This window comes from Ambystoma mexicanum, chromosome 1p (genome assembly GCF_040938575.1).
Source record: "Ambystoma mexicanum isolate Mex_15411 chromosome 1p, UKY_AmexF1_1, whole genome shotgun sequence".
Taxonomy (NCBI): Eukaryota; Metazoa; Chordata; class Amphibia; order Caudata; family Ambystomatidae; genus Ambystoma; species Ambystoma mexicanum.
The window spans coordinates 472,542,658-472,562,711 of record NC_090921.1 but is presented as its reverse complement, the minus strand read 5'-3'; the positions used below and the strand labels follow the sequence as shown (position 1 = coordinate 472,562,711).

General features: G+C 48.0%; 1 protein-coding gene across 2 annotated transcripts in view; it reads left to right on the top strand.

Annotated features, from left to right (window-relative positions):
* RAB8A (RAB8A, member RAS oncogene family) overlaps positions 1 to 18,794 on the top strand; it is a 262,885-nt gene extending 244,091 nt beyond the window's left edge. For both annotated transcript variants that reach the window (XR_011303920.1, XM_069649328.1), the window contains one exon: positions 16,821 to 18,794. Coding sequence is in view for 1 of the 2 variants with exons in the window: in XM_069649328.1 (XP_069505429.1) it covers positions 16,821 to 16,913 (93 nt within the window). In the remaining variant the exon portion in view is untranslated. The remainder of the gene's footprint in view (positions 1 to 16,820) is intronic.
* Positions 18,795 to 20,054: the final 1,260 nt, after the last annotated feature.

Genomic DNA, 20,054 nt, shown 5'->3' with positions numbered 1-20,054 from the left:
AGAGAGGCAGGGAGGCTGTTCAGCGGGAGGCCCCAGCAGGTGAAAGATCGATCACCAACTCGTTGCTTGGAGAAGCGGCTGACTGAGGGAGTTAGAGGCAGATGAGCAAAGAGCTTGAGAAGGGAGATATTTAGGAAGAGAGTTGAAGGTTTGGAGGCCCCAGAAGGCCTTGTGGACAATGCAGAGGGTTTTGAACTTAATCCTCGCAGTCACTGGGAGCCACTGCAGAGATTTCGGTCCTGGAGAGAGATGATCCCTGGGTTTGAGGCCAAGTAAAAGTCTTGCAGTTCTGGATGAGTTGCAGAGGGCGGAGAGTAGAAGCAAGCAGATTTAGAAAAAGGCTGTTGCAGTAGTCCAGCCTAGAGAGAACCAGAGCTCTGGAGACAGTGAGCTTCTGGGGGGAAGGAGAGGAAAGGAAGTGTTAGGCAAGATTATATGCAGTACCCTTTTGGGTGCACTACAACAACCCTGAACTCCTGGTAATTGGAACTCACACTAACCACCTGTGTAGTACAGACTTATACCAAAGGTTGTTGAGCAGCCAGGCTTATCTCAAGAGGGGTCAATGTGAGCTGAAGGGGAGTTGCACAGAGATTCACAGTGACAGGTATTCGAATAAACACTTGCACACTAGGTTTCTTAAATATACAATTATTAATTTATCAGTCAGAGTAAGCCTTCCTTCTTCAGAAGGGAGCAATATAATAGTAACACTCAATTACACTTCAAAACACACACTCTTAGTATTCTTAAATCAGAAAAGACCCTTTTGGGATGGCCCACAGTCGCAACCTACACCCTCGGGTGACTTCAATAGCTAGGCTGCTGGAGACATTTAATATCTCACTGTTGCATTTAGAATGCTCTTAGAAATTGGTTAAGGGAAAAGGTTATTAGAACAAACAAGAGATCACAAATATTCTTAAGCAGGCAAATACTTTTAGATCCCCTAAGCAGAGTCTGTTATGTTGGCCCAAAGTCAATGGGCAAACGTCTTATGTGAGCTGAAGCACTTCTGATAGGGAAGAAGGAAAAACTTTGCACAGTGTTTTAGAAGTCTTTGAAGAAATGAAGAATCAATGTAGGGCCACAAGCTGTTTAGACTAGTGAGTATTAGACGATGCAAGCAACTCTGCAATAAGAGGTAAGTTCTCTCAGACTTTACAGTACCTTTGTTCCTGTGCTTCAGTCTTGGGGACAAGAGGGAGGACTTCTGGGGACTCCTTGTTTGCAATGGGACGGTCACCGCTCGAAACCGGCAATCTTTCCAACAAGTGGCACTTAAGTCTTTCAGCTCCTTGCGACTACCACAAATAGCAACACCTCGGTTTCTGGCTGTCGAGATGGACTTTCCTTGCTTCTGGGGTCCCGCATTGAGGGGGCTCAGGCTCGGTCAGTCCTGCTTCCTGGGAATCCGGATTATCTTCCTAGAGCTCTTGTCCTACTTAAAAGCAACGCACACAATCTGGTGTTCCTCTCCCTGGTGTTTTGGTTCCCAGCAGCAACACTGGAAATGCACCAGCTCTGAGAGAATGTCCAGGTGGCTTACTTTGGAGTTGATTGGTCCCACCAACACAAGGGGAGAAGTCGTCTTCTCAGGGGCTTCTCTGTCGATAAGAATTTGGAGTTTCATCACAGCAGCAGGGCTTCACAGGGCAAACCACCGTTCCAGGAGTTGCAGCAGGTGTCCTTTTCAAGTTCTTTGGGTTTTTTTGGACCAAAATGGCACCCTTGCTTTACTGCACACCACGGTAGTTTAAAGTAAACCACTGCCACCAGCCGTTCAGGGAGAAAAGGGTAACCTAAAAATGTTACATGAGACGCTAGACAAAGGGATACTAAGTAACCCCTCCAGCACCCTATTGTAAGATATTGTGTGCTGGGTCTAGAAAGTTACACATGTAAGAAGTTAATTTCATTTTACTGCTCTGGGAAACAGTAGTTTATCCCAGAGAAGGTATTTAAACCTTGGGGAAATCTGAAAGACTTCACCCTGCCACTGCACTGGAAGGTGCCATGTGACACAATGTAAAGGATGCCGCCTATGGAGTTTGTCAGACTCCACAACCAAAAGAACCCGAGTTCAAAATCACATTAAAATACATGAGAGAGTAGGAAAAGGGGTCCTTCTCTCCAGGTTAAAAAATCAAGTATGCAAAATCCAGCAAAGTTTCTGAGGGTCTCTAAGGTGGAGGGAATTAGCACATTTCTGAGCATTCTCCCTAACAGGAAGAATACCCCAGGAGGTGCAGCTGGTAGTGTGACTTCTTAGACTTCAGAAATGTGAGGCGAGAAGGGGAGTGCCGAGTCAAAGATGGCCCGAGGTTTTTAGCCTCACAGGTGGGAGCAGGAAGAGGGCCAAGAGAGGTCGGCATGAGAGCAACGGAAAAGGAGGGAGCGGGTGTGCCGATGAGAATCTGTCTTACTGGCATTAAGGCAGAGATCATTGTTGGCATACCACTCCTGGCCAGGATTCCTCTTTCAGCATGGTGCTTCCAATGCCTACACGGGCTGAGGGTTTTGTTCTTCCTAGCAGGGCCCTTAGCCATATTGAGAATCGGACTCCTTTAATTATGCCTGGTGGAGTGCCCATTGGAAGGCTCTTACCTGGTGTAACTGCCATGAGAACCTTTTCGAGGGTAGTGGACATTTTGATTCCTACACTGAGATAGTGGTCATGACCGATTCCTTTCTAATGTGTTTGGGTTTAGCAGTGTAGGACAGAGGAGTTCAGTCTATGGTCCAGCCTTGACCAGTTGAAGCACACCAACATGCTGGAACTCCAAGCAATCTTTCTGGCCCTCGGGATGTGTCCGAGTGTGTCACCGCCCAGGAGAGCAAAAGGAGCTGGGAGAGCAGAAGGAGCAGAGTGGGGCACAGCTCATGGGTCGGGCTGGGAGGGGAAGCAGTGGAAGGAGATGGGAGCATGGGGAGGACAGGGGAGCAGTAGGTAGCAGGGTGTGGAGGGAGGTAAGGGGGAGGTGAATGAAGTAGAGGAGAGTGCAGGTACACTGTACAAATACATTGAAGGGACAGAGGTGGAAGAACTAGGAGAGGAAGTGGATGGAGTTGAAAGGAGCATACAACAGAAGAGGCAAATAGCGAAAGAAACTGGGTGTGAAAGGAAGGAGACTGATAAGTGCTAGTGTCTGGAAGGCACAACTCTACAATAACGTTGAACAGTAGTGTAGGTCCAGCCTAAGCACTCTCAGTAAGGCAGAACTTAAATAGTAGGGATTAATAAGCTCTAGATACTAACCTGGGGAGTAAGGACACCTGTGTTTGGGGAGAAGGGACGAATTGTCCAGATTCACCACACCCCCCTTTAAGGCTAGGGAAGTAAGCCTGCTAAGCAAGACCCTCCCTAGAGTTTTGGGCACGTGAGACCTGGCTGGGAGTGACTCCCCTAATGGGGACAAGGGCTCTGATTCCAATAAGGAACTACCTCCAAACCACCATTTCGAAGGGATTGTGTCCTCCGATGTATTCCTTATCTTGATAGATTACTTCCAGGTTGCTGGCCTCGGAAATAACTTTCAGTAGAGGGCGCTCATGTCGACATCCCTCGATTTGGTGTCCCTTGACAGCCTCCATATCGGCACCGACGTCATCATGCGTATAAATGGACTTGCGCAGCGTCCGTTGCTCAGTTCCGTTTTTCCACACCTCGGACTCGTGTTGTTCAGTTCGTTCTTCAAGTAGATTCTACTTATTCCTCGAATATATCTTACTCTTTTCGATGGCTTCCTCATCTGAACCATTGACCCCACGGTCCGGCTTCAAAAAGTGTCGAGATTGTGGAAAGAAAATGTTTTGACGGACCATCACAGGATCTGTTTGTGGTGCCTGGGATCGGAGCACCATTGTTCAGAATGCGAAGGCTGCATGTCCATGACGGCGAAAGCCTTGAAGGAGCGTAAGGGGAAGCTTGAAAGAGGTAAGACTCAAAACTTCTACTCCTTCGAAAGTTTCTTCGGCAGAGTCGAGACATTCGTCTCCTCGCCGTCGCAGGAAACATTCCTGTTCGAGGTCTCGAAGCAGTTCCCATCACTCTTCGAGATCCAAACACTCGAAAAAGAGGCGTCGAAGATCACCCTCTTCCTAGTTTTCTGTTTCCCCGGAAAGGGTCACCTGCCCTACAAAACACAGCTCTCCAGCAAAGTGGGAAGAATTCCATCAAAAGATGCTTAGCATCTTTGAGAAAGCGGCATCGACCCCCTCGGAGAATACCCTGGGTGAAAGACCCTAAAAATCGAAACACGAGTCGTTGCAACCGGCAAAAGAAACTGCCCTCGAGCAAAGGCAGTAAGACCGCGTCATCGTCGAAGGTCCCTTCGACACATAGATCGGTCGAATCGACGCATCTTCGACCCCGATGTCGACACCGATAAAGGACAAACCTACGGCTGTCACTACTTCGCAGTCAGTATTCGTACCAAGGGCTTCCACCATGACCTCGAATGTCGTCGATAACCTTGACAACTCTGAGTAGGATTCTGATCCCCTCGAGTTCTTCGAGGTCTCATCATACCTTTTCAATGCCTTTTTTGGTTTCTTCGAAGCCTTTGACTTCCGCGTCGACGTTTTCTCAACCGGTTACTACAAGCTTGGCCCCTTCTGCTTTAGAAATGGGTTTTAAGCCATTTCCAAGGTCAGATTATTTCAGAGCCTTGTCCTCTTTTTATGAGGAAGGGGAGGGTTCTGATCAGGAAAGACCTTTTGGGTTGCAGAGGACTAAAACACTCGTACCAGAGGAATTTATCTCTGAAGAAAATAGGTTGAAGGACCTTCAAAAATCCTTCATGATGCAAGTGGGTTAGATACTTCCCCAGAGGTAGAATTTGCCAAACCAGACCCAGGGGAACATGCTGAGACCCCTTATAGAACTTTAATGGCCAGAATAATAGAATTCATGGGTTGGTCTACACCTTCACCTGCTTTTCAACAAGATGATCTTAGACATTTTAACTAAAGGCCCACAGGAAGATCCTGTGGTTCCATTTCATACTGCATTGCAGAGGAAAATATCGGCCAACTGGGAAACTCCTGAGGTTATCCCGGCAGTTAACAAAAAACTATCTGCCAAATATAGGGTATCTGCTCTGACCCTGAATATTTCTCCAAACATCCAACTCCAGAGAGTCTGGTTGTTCAAGCAGCAACTTCATCGAACAGTAGATCTGCACACCCTACTGTTCCACAAGACCGGGATAAGAGTTTTGACGCTATGTCGAAAAAGGTCTTTTCTGCGTGTAGCTTGGCGCTTAAATCCATTAATGCTATTTGTACGCTCGCACGATTCAGCCATCACTTTGGGAGTGTGCTTCATCAGCGGCTGACTGCCTCCGGGAAGGAGAAGAAAGGGAAGCTTTTCTGAACATCATTAAAGATGGTAAAGGCGCAATGTGCGAATCCCTTCAAACTGGCATTGATTCTGCTGACAGTATCAGCAGGGCCATGGCGGCAAGTACTACAATCCGCAGATTTGCATGGTTGCGAAAGTCTGGTTTTGCTCCAGATGTACAGGCCAGACTTTTGAATATGCCCTTTGATGGCTCTTCTTTATTTGGTAAGAAGCCTGATGACCGCCTAGAGAAGTTACAAACATCCAAGGCAGCAGCAAAATCCCTTGGAGCTGCAATCCGTCAAACTCCCTATCGCCCCTCAGGAACCACTTGGAGAGGTAGGCCCTTTCATTTTTTATTCCACATTTGGAAAAGGCAGAGGACAGCTGGCTCAAAGAGGCCAAAAGAAATTCACCCGAGGTGGACAGATTAAAAGTACAAAAGCCGCCGCCGCAGCAGCAGTAGGTGCCTCTTTACCCCCGGCATCTGCATCAGCCGCCTCTAAACCACTCTGAGGAGTCTCCTCACAAGACACCAGTAGGGGGACAGGTTAACTCAACATCTGACGGAATGGCAGGCTATTATGTCAGATGCTTGGGCATTGGAGACAGTTGCCCAAGGTTACTGCCTGCCTTTTCTATCACCCCTCAGTCATCCACCGGGGAACAACTCTTTGAAGGTTCCAGATCCGCTCCTTTTGCAGGAGATTCTAGACCTGCTGGAGAAAGGTGCCATAGAACCGGTACCTGTAGCGGAAAGGGACAAGGGTTGGTACTCCCCCTCCCCCTACTTCTTGATACCGAAGAAGGACTGAGGACTGAGACCTATCTTGGACTTACGAGAATTGAACAAGTTCCCCAGGAACGACAAGTTCAAGATGGTAACTCTCTCTCAGATCCTTCAGGCCCTCCAGCTTCAGGACTGGCTGGTATCTCTGGACCTTCAGGATGCTTATTTCCATGTGCCAATCCATCTCAAACACAGGAAATACCGGAGGTTCGCAATTGGCAACTCATTATCAATTTCGAGTTCTGCCATTTGGGCTGACCTCAGCCCGAGGGTCTTCACCAAGCTAATGTCAGTAGTGGCTGCAACTCTAAGGAGGGAAGGGATTCACGTCTACCCCTACCTAGACGATTGGTTGATCAGAGCTGTATCTTCGGAACAAGCTCAGATTCAGCTAGATTATGTCTGCCACTTCCTTCACAAACTGGGCTTCTCCCTCAATTTAAAGAAGTCGCAGATGATACCATCAGACTCCAGTTCATCGGAGCGGTCCTGGACACTTCTCTAGGGGCAGCCTCGCCACCAGAGGTGAGGGCTCAAGATATTCTGCAGCTGGTCACCAAGTTTCAAAATGCCCAACGTCTCCAAGCCTTCGACTTTTTGAGGTTGCTAGGCCTCATGGTATCCTGCATCTTCCTTGTGCCAGAGTCTCGCCTGAGAATGAGATCTCTCCAGTGGGCACTAAGAACTCAGTGGTCACAATTCTCAGGAAGAATGATAGACTTCCTTCAGGTTCCGGACAAAGTGGCTCGAGACCTTCAGTGGTGGGCCTGTCGGGAGAACATTTTGAAAGGGGAACTGTTTTGCCAACCATGGCCGGAGATGACTGTAGTCACGGATGCCTCACGGGGTGGGGAGCCCATGCCAACGACTTGACCATCAGCGGTCGTTGGTCTCCATCGGAGTCCAGACTACATATCAACCTGTTGGAGCTGAGAGCTATCAGACTAGCGCTGAAGGCTTTTCTGCCATTTGTACAAGGGGGAAAAATGTCCTAATAATGACTGACAATACAGTGGCCATGCACGGCCTCAACAAAAGAGGAGGCGTAGGATCACTGCCACTGTGCAGAGAGGTGATGCAGCTCTGGTTTTGGGCAATTCAAGAAGGAATCTCTCTATCGGCAGTTCACTTAGCCGGAGAGAAGAACTTGACAGCGGACGCTCTGAGCAGGCAGAGCACAGTCTCTCACGAGTGGGAGATAACTCAGGAAGTCCTTCAAGAGATCTTTGCGCTTTGGGGAACCCCTCAAGTGGATCTGTTTGCCACCAGTAGCAACAGGAAGTGCGATCAGTTTTGTTCAAGGGAATTTCCCCAGAGAGGAGCTCTAGGGGACGTGTTCGTGGTAGACTGGGAGTTTCCACTTCTGTACGCGTTTCCTCCAGTCCCTGTCATTCTTCAGATGATCAGGAGGTTGAGAAGATTCTGGAAGACTGATCCTAATTGCCCCAGACTGGGCCAGGAGAACGTGGTACCCGGACCGTCTGGTTATGTCCATCTGCCCTCCGATTCGTCTACCACACAGGGAGGATCTTCTCTCGCAGAAGGGAGGTCAGGTTCTCCATCCAGACATCCGAACCCTCAACCTTCAAGCTTAGTTTCTGAAAGGTTGAGATACAAGGATTGGGACCTCCCAGATGACGTCATGGAGGGGTTTCTTTCAGCCAGAAAGCCAGCAACAAAGACTTTATACCGCTGCCGTTGGAACACATTTTGCAGCTGGTGTAGAGAAAAGAATATTGAACTCTTCATGTGGTACACCAATGGTGTTCTCCTTTCTACTCTATTTGGTGAATTCAGGTCTTCAAGTTGGTACGATCAAGGGCTCCCTCGCAGCGCTATCGATCTTCAAGCGGACTGCAGAGGAGCCATCATATTTCAAATTACCCTTAGTAATACAATTTCTGAAGGGGTTAACTAACTTCTATCCCCCGAGACTGTTCCAAGTTCCCTTATGGGACTTTAATTTAGTCTTAAATTTCCTGATGGGTACTCCTTTTTAACAAACAAGAGTGGAGTGGTTCAGATTTCTCACCCTTCAAACTGTCTTATTAGTGGCTTTGACATCTGCCAGAAGGGTGAGCGAATTACAAGCCCTATCTTGTAAACCCCCTCATACAATTTTTCACAAAGACAAAGTTGTCCTACAAGTGAAGCCTAATTTCCTCCCAAAGGTGGTTTCTGAATTCAACATCACTCAAAAGATAACCTTACCCTCGTTCTATCCTCCTCCCCATCCAGGGAAAGAGGAAGAGAGGCTACATAGGATGGATCCAAGGCGAGCCTTGAGTTTTTATATCGGCAGACTTGCTAGGATTAGGCAAGCAGACCAACTGTTCATAGGTTACACAGGGCACAAATTAGGATTGCCAATCACAAAACAGACCATTTCCAGATGGATTATTTTAGCCATTCTAGAATGTTACAAATTGGCAGGGAAAGAGCACCCTCAAAATCTTAGGGCTCATTCAACCCAGGGGTATCATAGCCTCTTCGGCCCTCCAAAGAGGGGCACCGATTCGAGACATATTTGCGGCATGGTCGTCCGCACATACCTTTACAAAATCCTACAATCTGGATTCCTCCTCTAGCCAAGAGACTAGATTTGGCAAAGCTGTGTTACACTCTGTTCATTCTTAAAGGGGAATATGGCACTTTTACTCCCACCTCTGTTTACACATCACTGCTATGGGAGTCTATCAAGATAAGGAATACGTTATAGGACACAATCCCTTCGAAGAACAAGTTACTTCTTACCTGGTAACGTTCTTTCAATGGGCTGTTCCTCCGATGTATTCCTTATCGCCCCTCCCATCCATCCCCTCAGTAAAACTTCCCTTGTGGTTGCAGCTTACGCTCCTTTAAGGTCAATAACCAATTCATGCACAGCTACTCTTAAGCTTCAAAACGTAACTGAGCAACGGACGCTGCGCGAGTCCATTTATACGCATGATGTCGGCGCCGATACGGAGGCTGTCGAGGGACACCAACTCGAGGGACATCGACGCACAGCGCCCTCTACTGAAAACATTTTCCGAGGCCAGCAAGCTGGAAGTAATCTATCAAGATAAGGAATACTTCGGAGGAACATCCCATCGAAAGAACGTTACCAGGTAAGAAGTAACTTGGTCTTTCCAACATCCATATAGGCAGAAGAACATCTGTTTTTACTATAATCCGCAAAGATGCTTTCACTCTATTGGCTTCAAGTAATGCTGAGCGTCGGCTGAATGCTGTGATCAAGGTAGACTGAGACAATTCCTTTTATTGCAATGACGTGTACGAGGTTAGAGTCAACTATGAATGGAGGAGAGCAACCGCTATGCAGAGGCGAGCCACTGTATCAACCATGTCCTGAAGGAGGCAGAGTCACGTCAAGTTGCGAAGCCAGCGATGGCGTGAACAAAGCAAGACCCGCTAGATGGAGGCTGGACGGCGGGTGCTTTGACCGAGCAAGAGGCTCGGTCATGGGAAGATATACAGGAAGACAACCGTCTTCTCTGGTGAAGTGCCCAGCAACAGAGACCAGGGATGGGAGCAGAACCCAGGTCCACTAGCTCCACCCAGCAAGTGCCTGTAACCGCTGGGCAAAGTACCAACAAACACCATTAACTTGTGGATGCCAGTGAGGTTTATAAAGGTTGGTTTCCAGAAGTACCGAGACCGATGCATTTACAAGGAAACCGAGAATGGAACGAACCACGGCCGCTAAAATAAAGTACAGCTATTCCTGTCTTGGTATACAGTGTATGAACAATGTAGATCAAGGCTGGAATAGCTGACAAGGCTACTACTAAAGACTGAAGGACATGCGTCCTATGGGAAACGGGGTGAAAGGGAGGTGAATACTCGGCTAGTAATGTGCATGAGGCCACAGGAAACTGTAATACACAAGTAGGGAGATGCCTCAAGTTAAATTAAGAAACAAGACCCCTACCAAAGAGCCACAGGACTTCCCGGTGCTAGGAAGGTGGGTGACAGAGTAGTGTCCTTTTGAATAATCCTGGTGGGATTTGGGGCATTAGAATAAAACGGAGGGAAAAGTAAAATAACAGTTTGTTCTTCTGGGAGGTAGGGGCAGGGGGTGGAACCCATACAGAAATGAACAATTTTTATCAAGAGACTTTTTCCGAAGATTTTGAAGACTACCATTATAGAAACATTAAGACTGATGGCAAGCCCATTAAGCCCATTACAAGTTGGGCCAGGCTGAAGCCCATACCAACACTATCCTTTTTTTCTTTTAGTTTGGAGTTGTAGGGCCAGTTAGTTAGGGTTTGGACAGATGACGTTATACTTTGGACTTCATTTGTAGTCTTAACTTTAGTTTTGCTAGATAGGGTACTTCTACACAGAGGATAGAGCAGGGGCAACACGCTGGTCTTGGAAGCAAGACCACGCAGAGGTTCGAATCCCAGATCCGCACTTAGAAACCGAACTCGGGTACAGTATTGGGAACGTTATAATAAAAGAATTAAAATTAAATAGTGCTTGGGCTAGCTACGCGTTTTTATTTTTAAATGAACACCTTGACCCAATGTAGTCAGTCCTTCTGACTACAGAGGACACTGCTCCTACTATACCAGAGCACGAGGGACGGCCCTTCGAGCCCTTTCAAAAGTTTTCTGACAAACTCTTGAGCCACCTCTGGGTGTTGAGTGTTTGTAAGGCAGACCCCTACAGGCAAGTCTTCTTACCACAGTGCACCATAGTTCCCTTGGGTGCCAAATTGGCAATGCTTGGAAATGTATTTAATGCAACTATGGATGTATCACTAATAGACAATAAGTGTTGCGCTGTTTTCACATGACCTGCTTCATGTACTCCGGCGGGGAATACAAATGTATTTATAAATATACCCCATGGTGTGTATGTTAATCTGAAATGGCCACATGCTGCTGGTACTAAAACGCAATTGATTTAAATACCCAAATAACAGAGGTAAGTATTTACCTGTTAATATATGTGCTAAGACTTCACCCGTGCCACCCTCCCCCCACCGCTCCCCAAGAAATAAAGCAGTTTTCTTCTTTCTAATGAAGCCCATCTCTGCTGATGTTTGAAAGGTAGCAACTACTCTTACGTCCCATCCCCTTTCCTCCATACTGTATGGGCATCCCTTCCAAGGGACGGGAGACGGAACCTTTTTCACCAGAAAAACCTTCTTCGCCTTTAAATTTAGAAGCGTGCGCGGGTGCAGTCCAGGGAGCATGCGCTGCCCTGACTCCACCCTCTGGTGCCACACTTCATTCCCCTTTTCAGGTGTCTGGCTCCTCCCCGGCGCATGTCGACTTCTACGGGTTTCAGCAGGTGTCCCTCCTGCAACAAGCTCTTCCCAACTTCAGACCCCACGCCCTCTGCCTATGTTGCCTTGGCACAGACTACGGTTGGCAATCATGTTCAGCGTGTGACTCTGTCCTCGAAAGCTCTGAATAATAGAATAGCCAGGTGAGGGGGCTCTTCCAGAAGTCACCAACAGAGGATCGCAAGAGCTTCATGAAGCTTCGCCCCAGGTCCAAGGTAGGGCCGATATTTTCCAGTGCACCCCGCAAGGGAGACTCCTTCCCAGAGACTCTCCCGCGTGGGAGCGACCGTCAAGGTCTTCTACCGGCACGTGCACTGAGGCTGCTACAGCTATCGGGTCGAGGGGTCCTCGGATCCTCCCGGAAGCGGTGTCAAGGGACCAGAAGGTTCTTGTACCGGGCTTACACCCGAAGGCCTCTGCCCTTTTACCCGGCAATACATGCAAGGGGCTATGCCCTAATACCGGCAATACGTCAGAGGGGGCGCCTATATGCAAGTCTACCGACAATTCCCCATCCCTCACCCCCCCGCCCCCCGAGGACAAGGGTGTCACACCTACCAGGCAGAGACCCGAGGTGCAAGGTAGGCTCAGTGATGCACACGCTACAGTCTTCGACTCGGCTGGACCCAGCGGGCTGGGAATCGCGCTGCAGGCATGTGGCAGGCAGCCTGACAAAATGGCTACAGCATCAATCGGGAACACCCGTCCAAGAACAAGTGTCAAGGTGGGACTGGTCAGGGCAGCTTTCTCATGTGTCCATACGGACTGGGTACACAGCGGCTCCAGCAGTCCCCCGCTACCCTGTCGGTACCCCCTACTACCTCTTCGGCCAGTGAGGAGCTGCTCTTCGACAAATTCCTCGGCCTCATGAGGTCTCCAGAGATGGGTGCTATCATCAAAGATGCAGTCGGGGAAGTCCTTCCCGCCATGCTAGAGGCACTAGACTCCTTCATCGGGCCCCCAGGCCCCAGTGCAGCCACCTCCTCTGGCTCCACAACCACCTCCACCGCCTCCTCAGCCTCTGGCTGCGGTCTCCGTACCCCAGCCTCCAGCTCCATCGACCCCTCCTCCGCAAGACCCTCTGGATTCGCAGGACACAGACGAGGAGGAAGATCCAGACATGCCATCCTCAGCTAGGGCCTTCCATGATCTCTTGCTGGCCTGGTGAAGCACCTGTGCCTCCCTCAGCCCGAGGTCGAACAACCGGCAGAGGGGGTTCTGGCTGAAGTCCTCACAAGATGCCCCTCTGCCAACACGGGGATTCCACTGCAAATCGATGTAGTCTCCCTGGCCAAGAAGGGTTGGCTCAAGCCCCACTCAGTCCAGCCGGTCAACTGACGCCTGGATGCCAAGTACAGGCAGATGGAGGGGGGTACACTCTTGCCCTCGACCCATCCTCAGCCACTCTCTTCGGTGATCGCTGCGGCATCACTACACTCCAAGCCTTAGTCGTCCTCGGCCTCATCCTCTGTGGCGCTGCTAGGCAAGGAGATCTTGGAGGCATACAGCAAGATCTACTCCAACGCCCCCTTGCACCTGCGTCAGGCCAACGCTGATGCCATGCTGGCTGCCGCCACCCAACGGTTCTGGCGGGAAATTGCAGACTTCCTCCCGGAACTCCCCTCCCAATGCTAATCTCGCTTTAAGGCGGGGCTAGCAGAGGCCCTGCTCGTGGCGCACGACCTCAGGAAATCCATAGTAGCGCATATCGATACCTCGGGCCATGCCATCTGCATTGCCACGGACATGAGACGCACGGCCTGGCTCCGGGTGACGAAATTCAACCCGGACGTCCAGGAGCACATCCTAGATCTGCTGTTCGAAGGGGGGACAAAGAGCTGAACATGAACAGCTCAAACGGCAAAGTCATTGTCCATTCTTACAAAAACCACGCCCAAATCTTACACCCAATCTCAGCAGCGCTCAGAAAAGGGTTGTACATATGGAGGGTTCTGCGGCTTCCAGGAACGCAGATCCAGGCAGCCAGACCGCTCACCGTCCCAGAGCCGGCGCAAACAACAAAAAGGGGTGTGGGAGGGCTTTTGCCAGTCCCCCTCCTCAGCCTCTGAGGGAAAGAAGGCATGACCTGCCCCTTTGGGTCCATGTGTCTCTGGTGGGTGGCAGGCTTGCTCTCCACGTACATTTCTGGTGCCAGAATTACGTGGACCCCTGGATCCTCTGTAGTATCCATAGGGTACTGCTTACCCATCCCAGCCTCGCCTCCCCTCCCACAGGTTGGGACAACAACTCTTTTGGCAGAGATCCGGTCACTTGTAGAGAGCCAGGCAGTGGAGGTTCCAGCCTCCCAGCGAGGCTTTCTTCAGGCTGGACCTTTCCACCCTCAACCTCTCCTTCCCCCTGCAAAAATACAAGATGGTTACGCCAGCTTTTATAGCAGAGACATTGGACGAGGGAGACTGGATGTGCTCCCTGGACCTGAAGTATGGGTACTTAGACGTCCCAATTTGGCAGCCCCATCGTTCTTTCCTCCGGTTCAGAATCATGGGCTGCCATTTCCAATACAAAGTCCTTCCGTTTGGCCTCAGCTTGGCCCCCAGGGTCTTTACCGGGCTCATGAACGCTGTAGCAGCCCCCCACATCTACCCATACCTCAACGACTGGCTTGTCAGGGCTACGTCTCCGGAGGCGGTTCACCACTCGTCCCATGTCCTTATGAACACACTGCACGACCTGGGCTTCTTGCTCAAACTCAGGAATTCACAGCTGCTCCCCACGCAAACTGACATTCCTGGGATTCATTTGGGACACGTGCTCCGAAAGGGATTTCCCCTCGGAAGACAAGATCTTGGCTATCAAGAAGGCCACCGCCCACTTTCTCAGCAGAGACGTGACCTCAGCATGTTGGTACCAACATCTCCTGGGTCTACTAGAGGCGGTCCTGTTAGCCGTGCCGCACACAAGACCAAGGATGAGAAGGATTCAGCTGCACTTCACAGCCTCATGGAATCAGGCGCTGGGTTAACAATCTGAGATGATCAACGTTTCTCAATCTCTCCACCTGGACCTAACTTGGTGGTCCATGGACTGCAACCTAAGGACGGGCAAGCCCTTTCGGCCGCCCCATCTGTAGGCCACCATCACCACAGACTTCTTGCTCGAGGGCTGGGGTGCCACCCTGGACGATCTCTCGGCCCACGGCACATCAACCAGCAGGGAGGCACCAGATCACCTCTGTGCAGACTGGCGATCAGCATGTGGGAATGGGCCTTGGAAAACGAAATTTACCTCTTGGCAGTCCACCTGGAGGCAGACAGACTCAGCAGGCTGGGAGCAGACAATTAAGAGTGTCAGCTAAATGACCTTGTTACTCAGATCTTCAGCAGGTGGGGTCATCCCCACGTGGATCTCCTTGCCACCTGGCACAACAAGAAGTGCCCCCAATTCGCATCCTACCAAGGGCAGGGTCCCGGCTCGCTGGGCGGATCATTTAACCTACAGTGGACCGGCATGAAAGCCTACGCTTTTCCACCCACTCCTCTGGTACACAGAGTAATTTGCAAGATCAAGGAGTCTCACCGACTTTGCATCATTCTGATAGCTCCATGGTGGCCGGCCAGGCCATGGTTTTTGGAGCTCCTCAGCCTCTCTGAAGTGCCACAGATACTTCCTACGGGCCCAGCACATCTTCTGGCACAGCAGGGAGGCAGAATCATCCATCCCGCGCCAGGGTAACTAGCCCTCACAGCGGGGTACCTGAGCACGTAACGCTTCGGCACCTTAGCCTCTCACAGGCCAATCTGTAGATCATACAGGGTGCCAGGAGCAAAGCCACCAGGGCCCAGTACAAGAGCAAATGGATTAGGTTCTGCCACTGGGCAGATTCCAAGGGAATGGACCCCTTGGCCTGCAATTTGGACGATGTGCTCTCCTTTTTAGCGCACCTCGCTCATTCGGGAGTACAGGTCGACACCTGCCGTACCTACCTTGCAGCCATTGGGGCGTATAGGAACTCAGAGGAAGGCATTTTTTTCCTCCTCCAACGCCATCGTCAAACAACTGATGGGTCTCGCTAGGCTCTACCCGCCCGTCAAGAGACATCTGTGGACATTAGGCTGGTCACCATCAAGACGGCCTTGCTAGTCGGTCTTACCTTACCCTGGCTTGCAGAGTCAGTGAGATTCAGGCGCTGGTCTGAACCATATACCACCTTTCACAAGGACAAAGTAGTCATGCGGACGCACCCCGCATTTCTGCCCAAGGTTCCATCTGCATTTCACCTGAACGAGGAAATCGTCCTCCCTGCGTTCTTTGCCGATCCCAGGGATGATGCACAGAGTGCTGCACTGCCTGGATGTCAGGCGTGCCCTAAAATTCTACTGGACAGGACCAAGGGCTTCTGCAAGTCGGACGCCCTGTTCGTCACGTTTGGTGGCTCGAGGCCAGGCTACCAGGCCTCCAAGGCTTCCATATCCCGCTGGATGGTCGCTGCCATCAAGGAAACGTATGAGGGTCAGCACAGGCTGCTCCCGGCCAACATGCATGCCCACGCAGTCAGCGCCAAGGCAACGACCATTGCATTCCAACGCCATGTCCCGTGCCAAGTCATAAGCAGGGCGGCCACATGGGTCTCCCCCTCCGCTTTCTGCAAGCATTACTGTTTGGATGCCAGCTCTAGATCTTATGCCGCTTTCTGACAGGCGGTTCTCGGGAACCTATTTGCTTAAGGAGGGTCTCCTCTCCACCCTGGGGCTACAATCAGTTGTAATCGCCCATACATTATGGAGGAAAGGGGACGGGATGGAAGAGTAATTATAAGTCACTCACCGTAGTGACTAACGTACTCTGAGTCCATAATCCCCTTTCCTCCATACGTCCCACCAACCTCCCCCCTAATAATGCTGGTGTCATTAGGCAATGTTAAATCTAATATCGGTGCATCAATGGGGACAGGTGTGGCGCCGGAGGACAGTCAGGGCAGCACATGCTCCCTGGGCTGCGCGCCTCTAAATTTTAAAGGGAAAGGTTTTTTCTGGTGAAAAAGGTTCTGTCTTCTGTCCTTTGGAAGGGACGGCCGTACAGTATGGAGGAAAGGGAACTATGGACTAAGAGCGTTAGTCACTACGGTGAGTAACTTAAAATTTATTTGCAAATCTCTGGCTTTCTCTTAAGCTAGCATGTCTCTACTTCAGTAAATGTGTGCTTTAGTGACTACTTTGCTCCAAGTTGTCATGGATTCTAACACTGACTTCGCACTGAGCAACTCTTTACCTGTTTATAAAATGGATTTAACGAACTTGCGTATAAAAGTGCTTTTAACCAAAAGGATTTAAAGAATACTCTGGTTTGTAGGCCGAACTAAATGTAAGCAAAGTAATTTAATGCGTAAAATAACGTAATGGCATTTTCTAAATGTGTTTCTTTAGGAGGGAAACAGCCCACAAGGCAGCAACCAGGGAGTCAAAATCACACAAGAACAACAAAAGAAAAGCAGCTTTTTCAGATGTCTTCTACTGTGATGGATGTCGCCTTTTGTACGAGTGTCTTGCTTAATTGAACTGGACTGTGCCTGTTCGGAGTTCTTGTTCCACTGTGAACTTTCCAACCAGCCGTTCCATGCTATGGCTGCCCAATGAGATTAAACCATAGTGTTTATTTAAAGTAGTGGTCTCCCTTTTCAACATTGGGCATTGAGCAAAGTTAAACAAAAATAATGCATATCTCGCTAATATGTTTGTCTTCAGTCTTATGGATAATCTAAGTAACTATTGAAACAGCTGAGCTCACCAAAGTAGAGTGGTGTCCGCATGTGGCATCCCCTTGCCCCCACACTAAACTGCGTGATGCAAATTGGAAAAAAAACGTCATGCTCCATTGAAACCAATGGGATTTGCAGGAAGATGTCTATACATTTGTAAGAAGGAAGAGAAGTAGTCATCGCTTTACCTGTCATGGACACCACATAAAAAATATGTTCAACTTGTTCATAATATATTTACTTAAACTGACCAATATTTTTGTAAATGTGTTATAAGTATAGAAGATAATTATTTTTGTATTACTTTGGTGCGCTTTGATGTTTTAATTTATTTTGCTGCAAAGGATAATCTCCCTGAACCTTAAGCACCCTTTACTAATATTCAATGTACGTGTACCTCGATTTTCGTACTATCAAGAGAGCTAGTGCGATACTGCGTTGCTACGTCTCAGACCATCAACCGCACTGTTTTTGTATATTAGTAGTGTGCCTACAAGAACAAAAAATGCAATAGTCTAATCAGAAGGATAAAAAATATTTTAGTGACCTGCCAACTTGCTAATTTACAGTTGTTTATATACATGTGTATATTAAATTGTATATAGATATGTATATTTATGCCACATTTAATCTCGTTACTTAAAATAATGTTAAAGGTAATGTATGCCTTTAGAGAGTATGCTGTAAGAAGTATTTTATAGCATATACGATTTAATAGCTTCCCATTTCTAGAAAGTTCTAAATTCTTTGTATCTCAAATGAAAGTTTTCCTTGGAGTTCCTGCTTTGGAAACTGAATGAGTGATTTAGACGCCCTCCCTTCATCAGAGGGTACAGTATATGAATAGATGGGCAGCATAACAAAAATAAATGTGGTATAAATAGAACATGCTGTAGGATGAGCATTCTAAAGCATTTTTCTTGTGTAATACTATGTAAATGAATTGTCTGCTTTGTTTGTCATTTCTAACAGTTTCATGGATTCCTAATTTGTGAGATTTTTTAACATTATTTCATCCCTCACACATACACATTCCTTGTACACAGTTTGCATATACACCTGTTTGTGTATAAAGAAATGTGCACTTTTACGCATACAGTACCATTATAAATACGCCCTGTACAGTGGTGCATCAGTGCAAAATAAAATCCATTCCATTTCGAAAAGTGCTTGGCAGTGGACCTTCAATATCCATGAGTGAATTTATCCAAAGATAGTTTAATTATATAATACAATATTTACCTGCAGTTCCAGCGGGCATCCCATTTAAAACCTTGGTTTTACAAGTAACGGCTGTGGGGCTTTAATGTACTAGTTCCCTTGTTTTTGAACATTCCTAATTCACCGTACGGTGAACCCTGGTTTACCAGTGGCTCTGATTAGATGTTTAACTAGACGTGGTTTAAAAAAAAGAACAAAGTTTATCGGGTCGGGGGGGGGGGGGGTTGTACATCAAAAGCCTACTTCAGAATTTGGCAGCAAGCAAGTCTTGTTGTATGATTGACTTTAGTATAATTAAAGGAAAAGTAGCATATGAACAATGTTCTGCTGTTCACTGGAATCTTTTTAACCTGCTTTGTTTACATGTAAGACTGCACTTGGGGGACGGGGGGGACGTAAATAAAGCTCATTTTAAAGTTAATGAGTTACCTTACATGGCTATTTATGAATGCATGAGATCACCAAACGAGTAAAGGTTTGACTGGGGTTACCTATTTGGTTATCAAACTTGCAGTTTGTGAAGATTCACTATTTTGGAGGAACTTTGTGTGAAGGTTTTTGAGACTCGGTGTTTCGAAGGCTCACAAATGGCAATGCTGTTTCAACAATGTGTAAAATTGTCATGGTAGTTGTGTGCCCAAAGCTGTTACAGAATGTAATGATTATGGAGATTATAAAGCGTGAACGGGCTATAATTCCCTGTACATTGCCACTGCTTTTCTGTAAATCCTATTCCAATGTGAAATCACTTAAGCTTGCATGTTTAAGTGTTTTTGTCGGCATCGGTCAAGTAAAAACCAAAACGTGTTTTACTCTAACTTTTGGCTGTCCATGAAAAGAATCATTTTGGCAAGCAACTGATCTGGCAAGATGCAAACATTCAGGCGACATGTGATGTTTCATGAACATCTTCATGTAGAAAATGTTGGGGGGAAAAAGGGTATTACTTGCCTTGGGTTTTCCATAGACTGACACACGTGTCTTGAAACTGTCCACTTAGTCTTGTGAGATTTTTGACACTCCAAACTCTTACCTTCAACTGTGTGCTGCAGAAAATCCGAAAAATTGGATGATCCAATGTCGAGGTACATTTTTTGAGAAAATGATATGTATCAACCTTTTTGCACATCAACATTATGTGGGTTGTAGAAATATGCATACCAGCGCACACCATGAGCATTCTAAGATGATCAACCATAAACACAGAACAATATACGTATAATACATTTCTGTACATTCGCCATAGACCATGAGCGCTGCATACAAGCCACACCATGGACTATGAAATTACTACTCTCTGGCAGTCATACAGGAATTGGTGGTTTCTAAACTCCTGCACAAACCTACACTACCACTAGAACAGCTGTGATTTTTGTCATAATGCTGAAACTGGCCCGACATGAATGGTATGCTCCATTAAGGTAGCATGGGCAGGAGCCAGCATGGGTGGACAAAGTGGGGTGGGAGCATGAGCCAGCATGGAAGGGTAAAAAAGATCAATAGTATGGTTAAGTCTCAAAATAAAAGCAATCCAATTTGTGTTTTGTTAAAGACTTTAATGGGTTTCCCGCCCAGTGCCAAGGCTTTTTTTGGTGATTTTGGTATGTCGCCATTCAATGCCTTTGTAACATTTTTGTTACATGCGATATCTCGGCCAAATTTAGCCCCTTTTTTTCCCCAC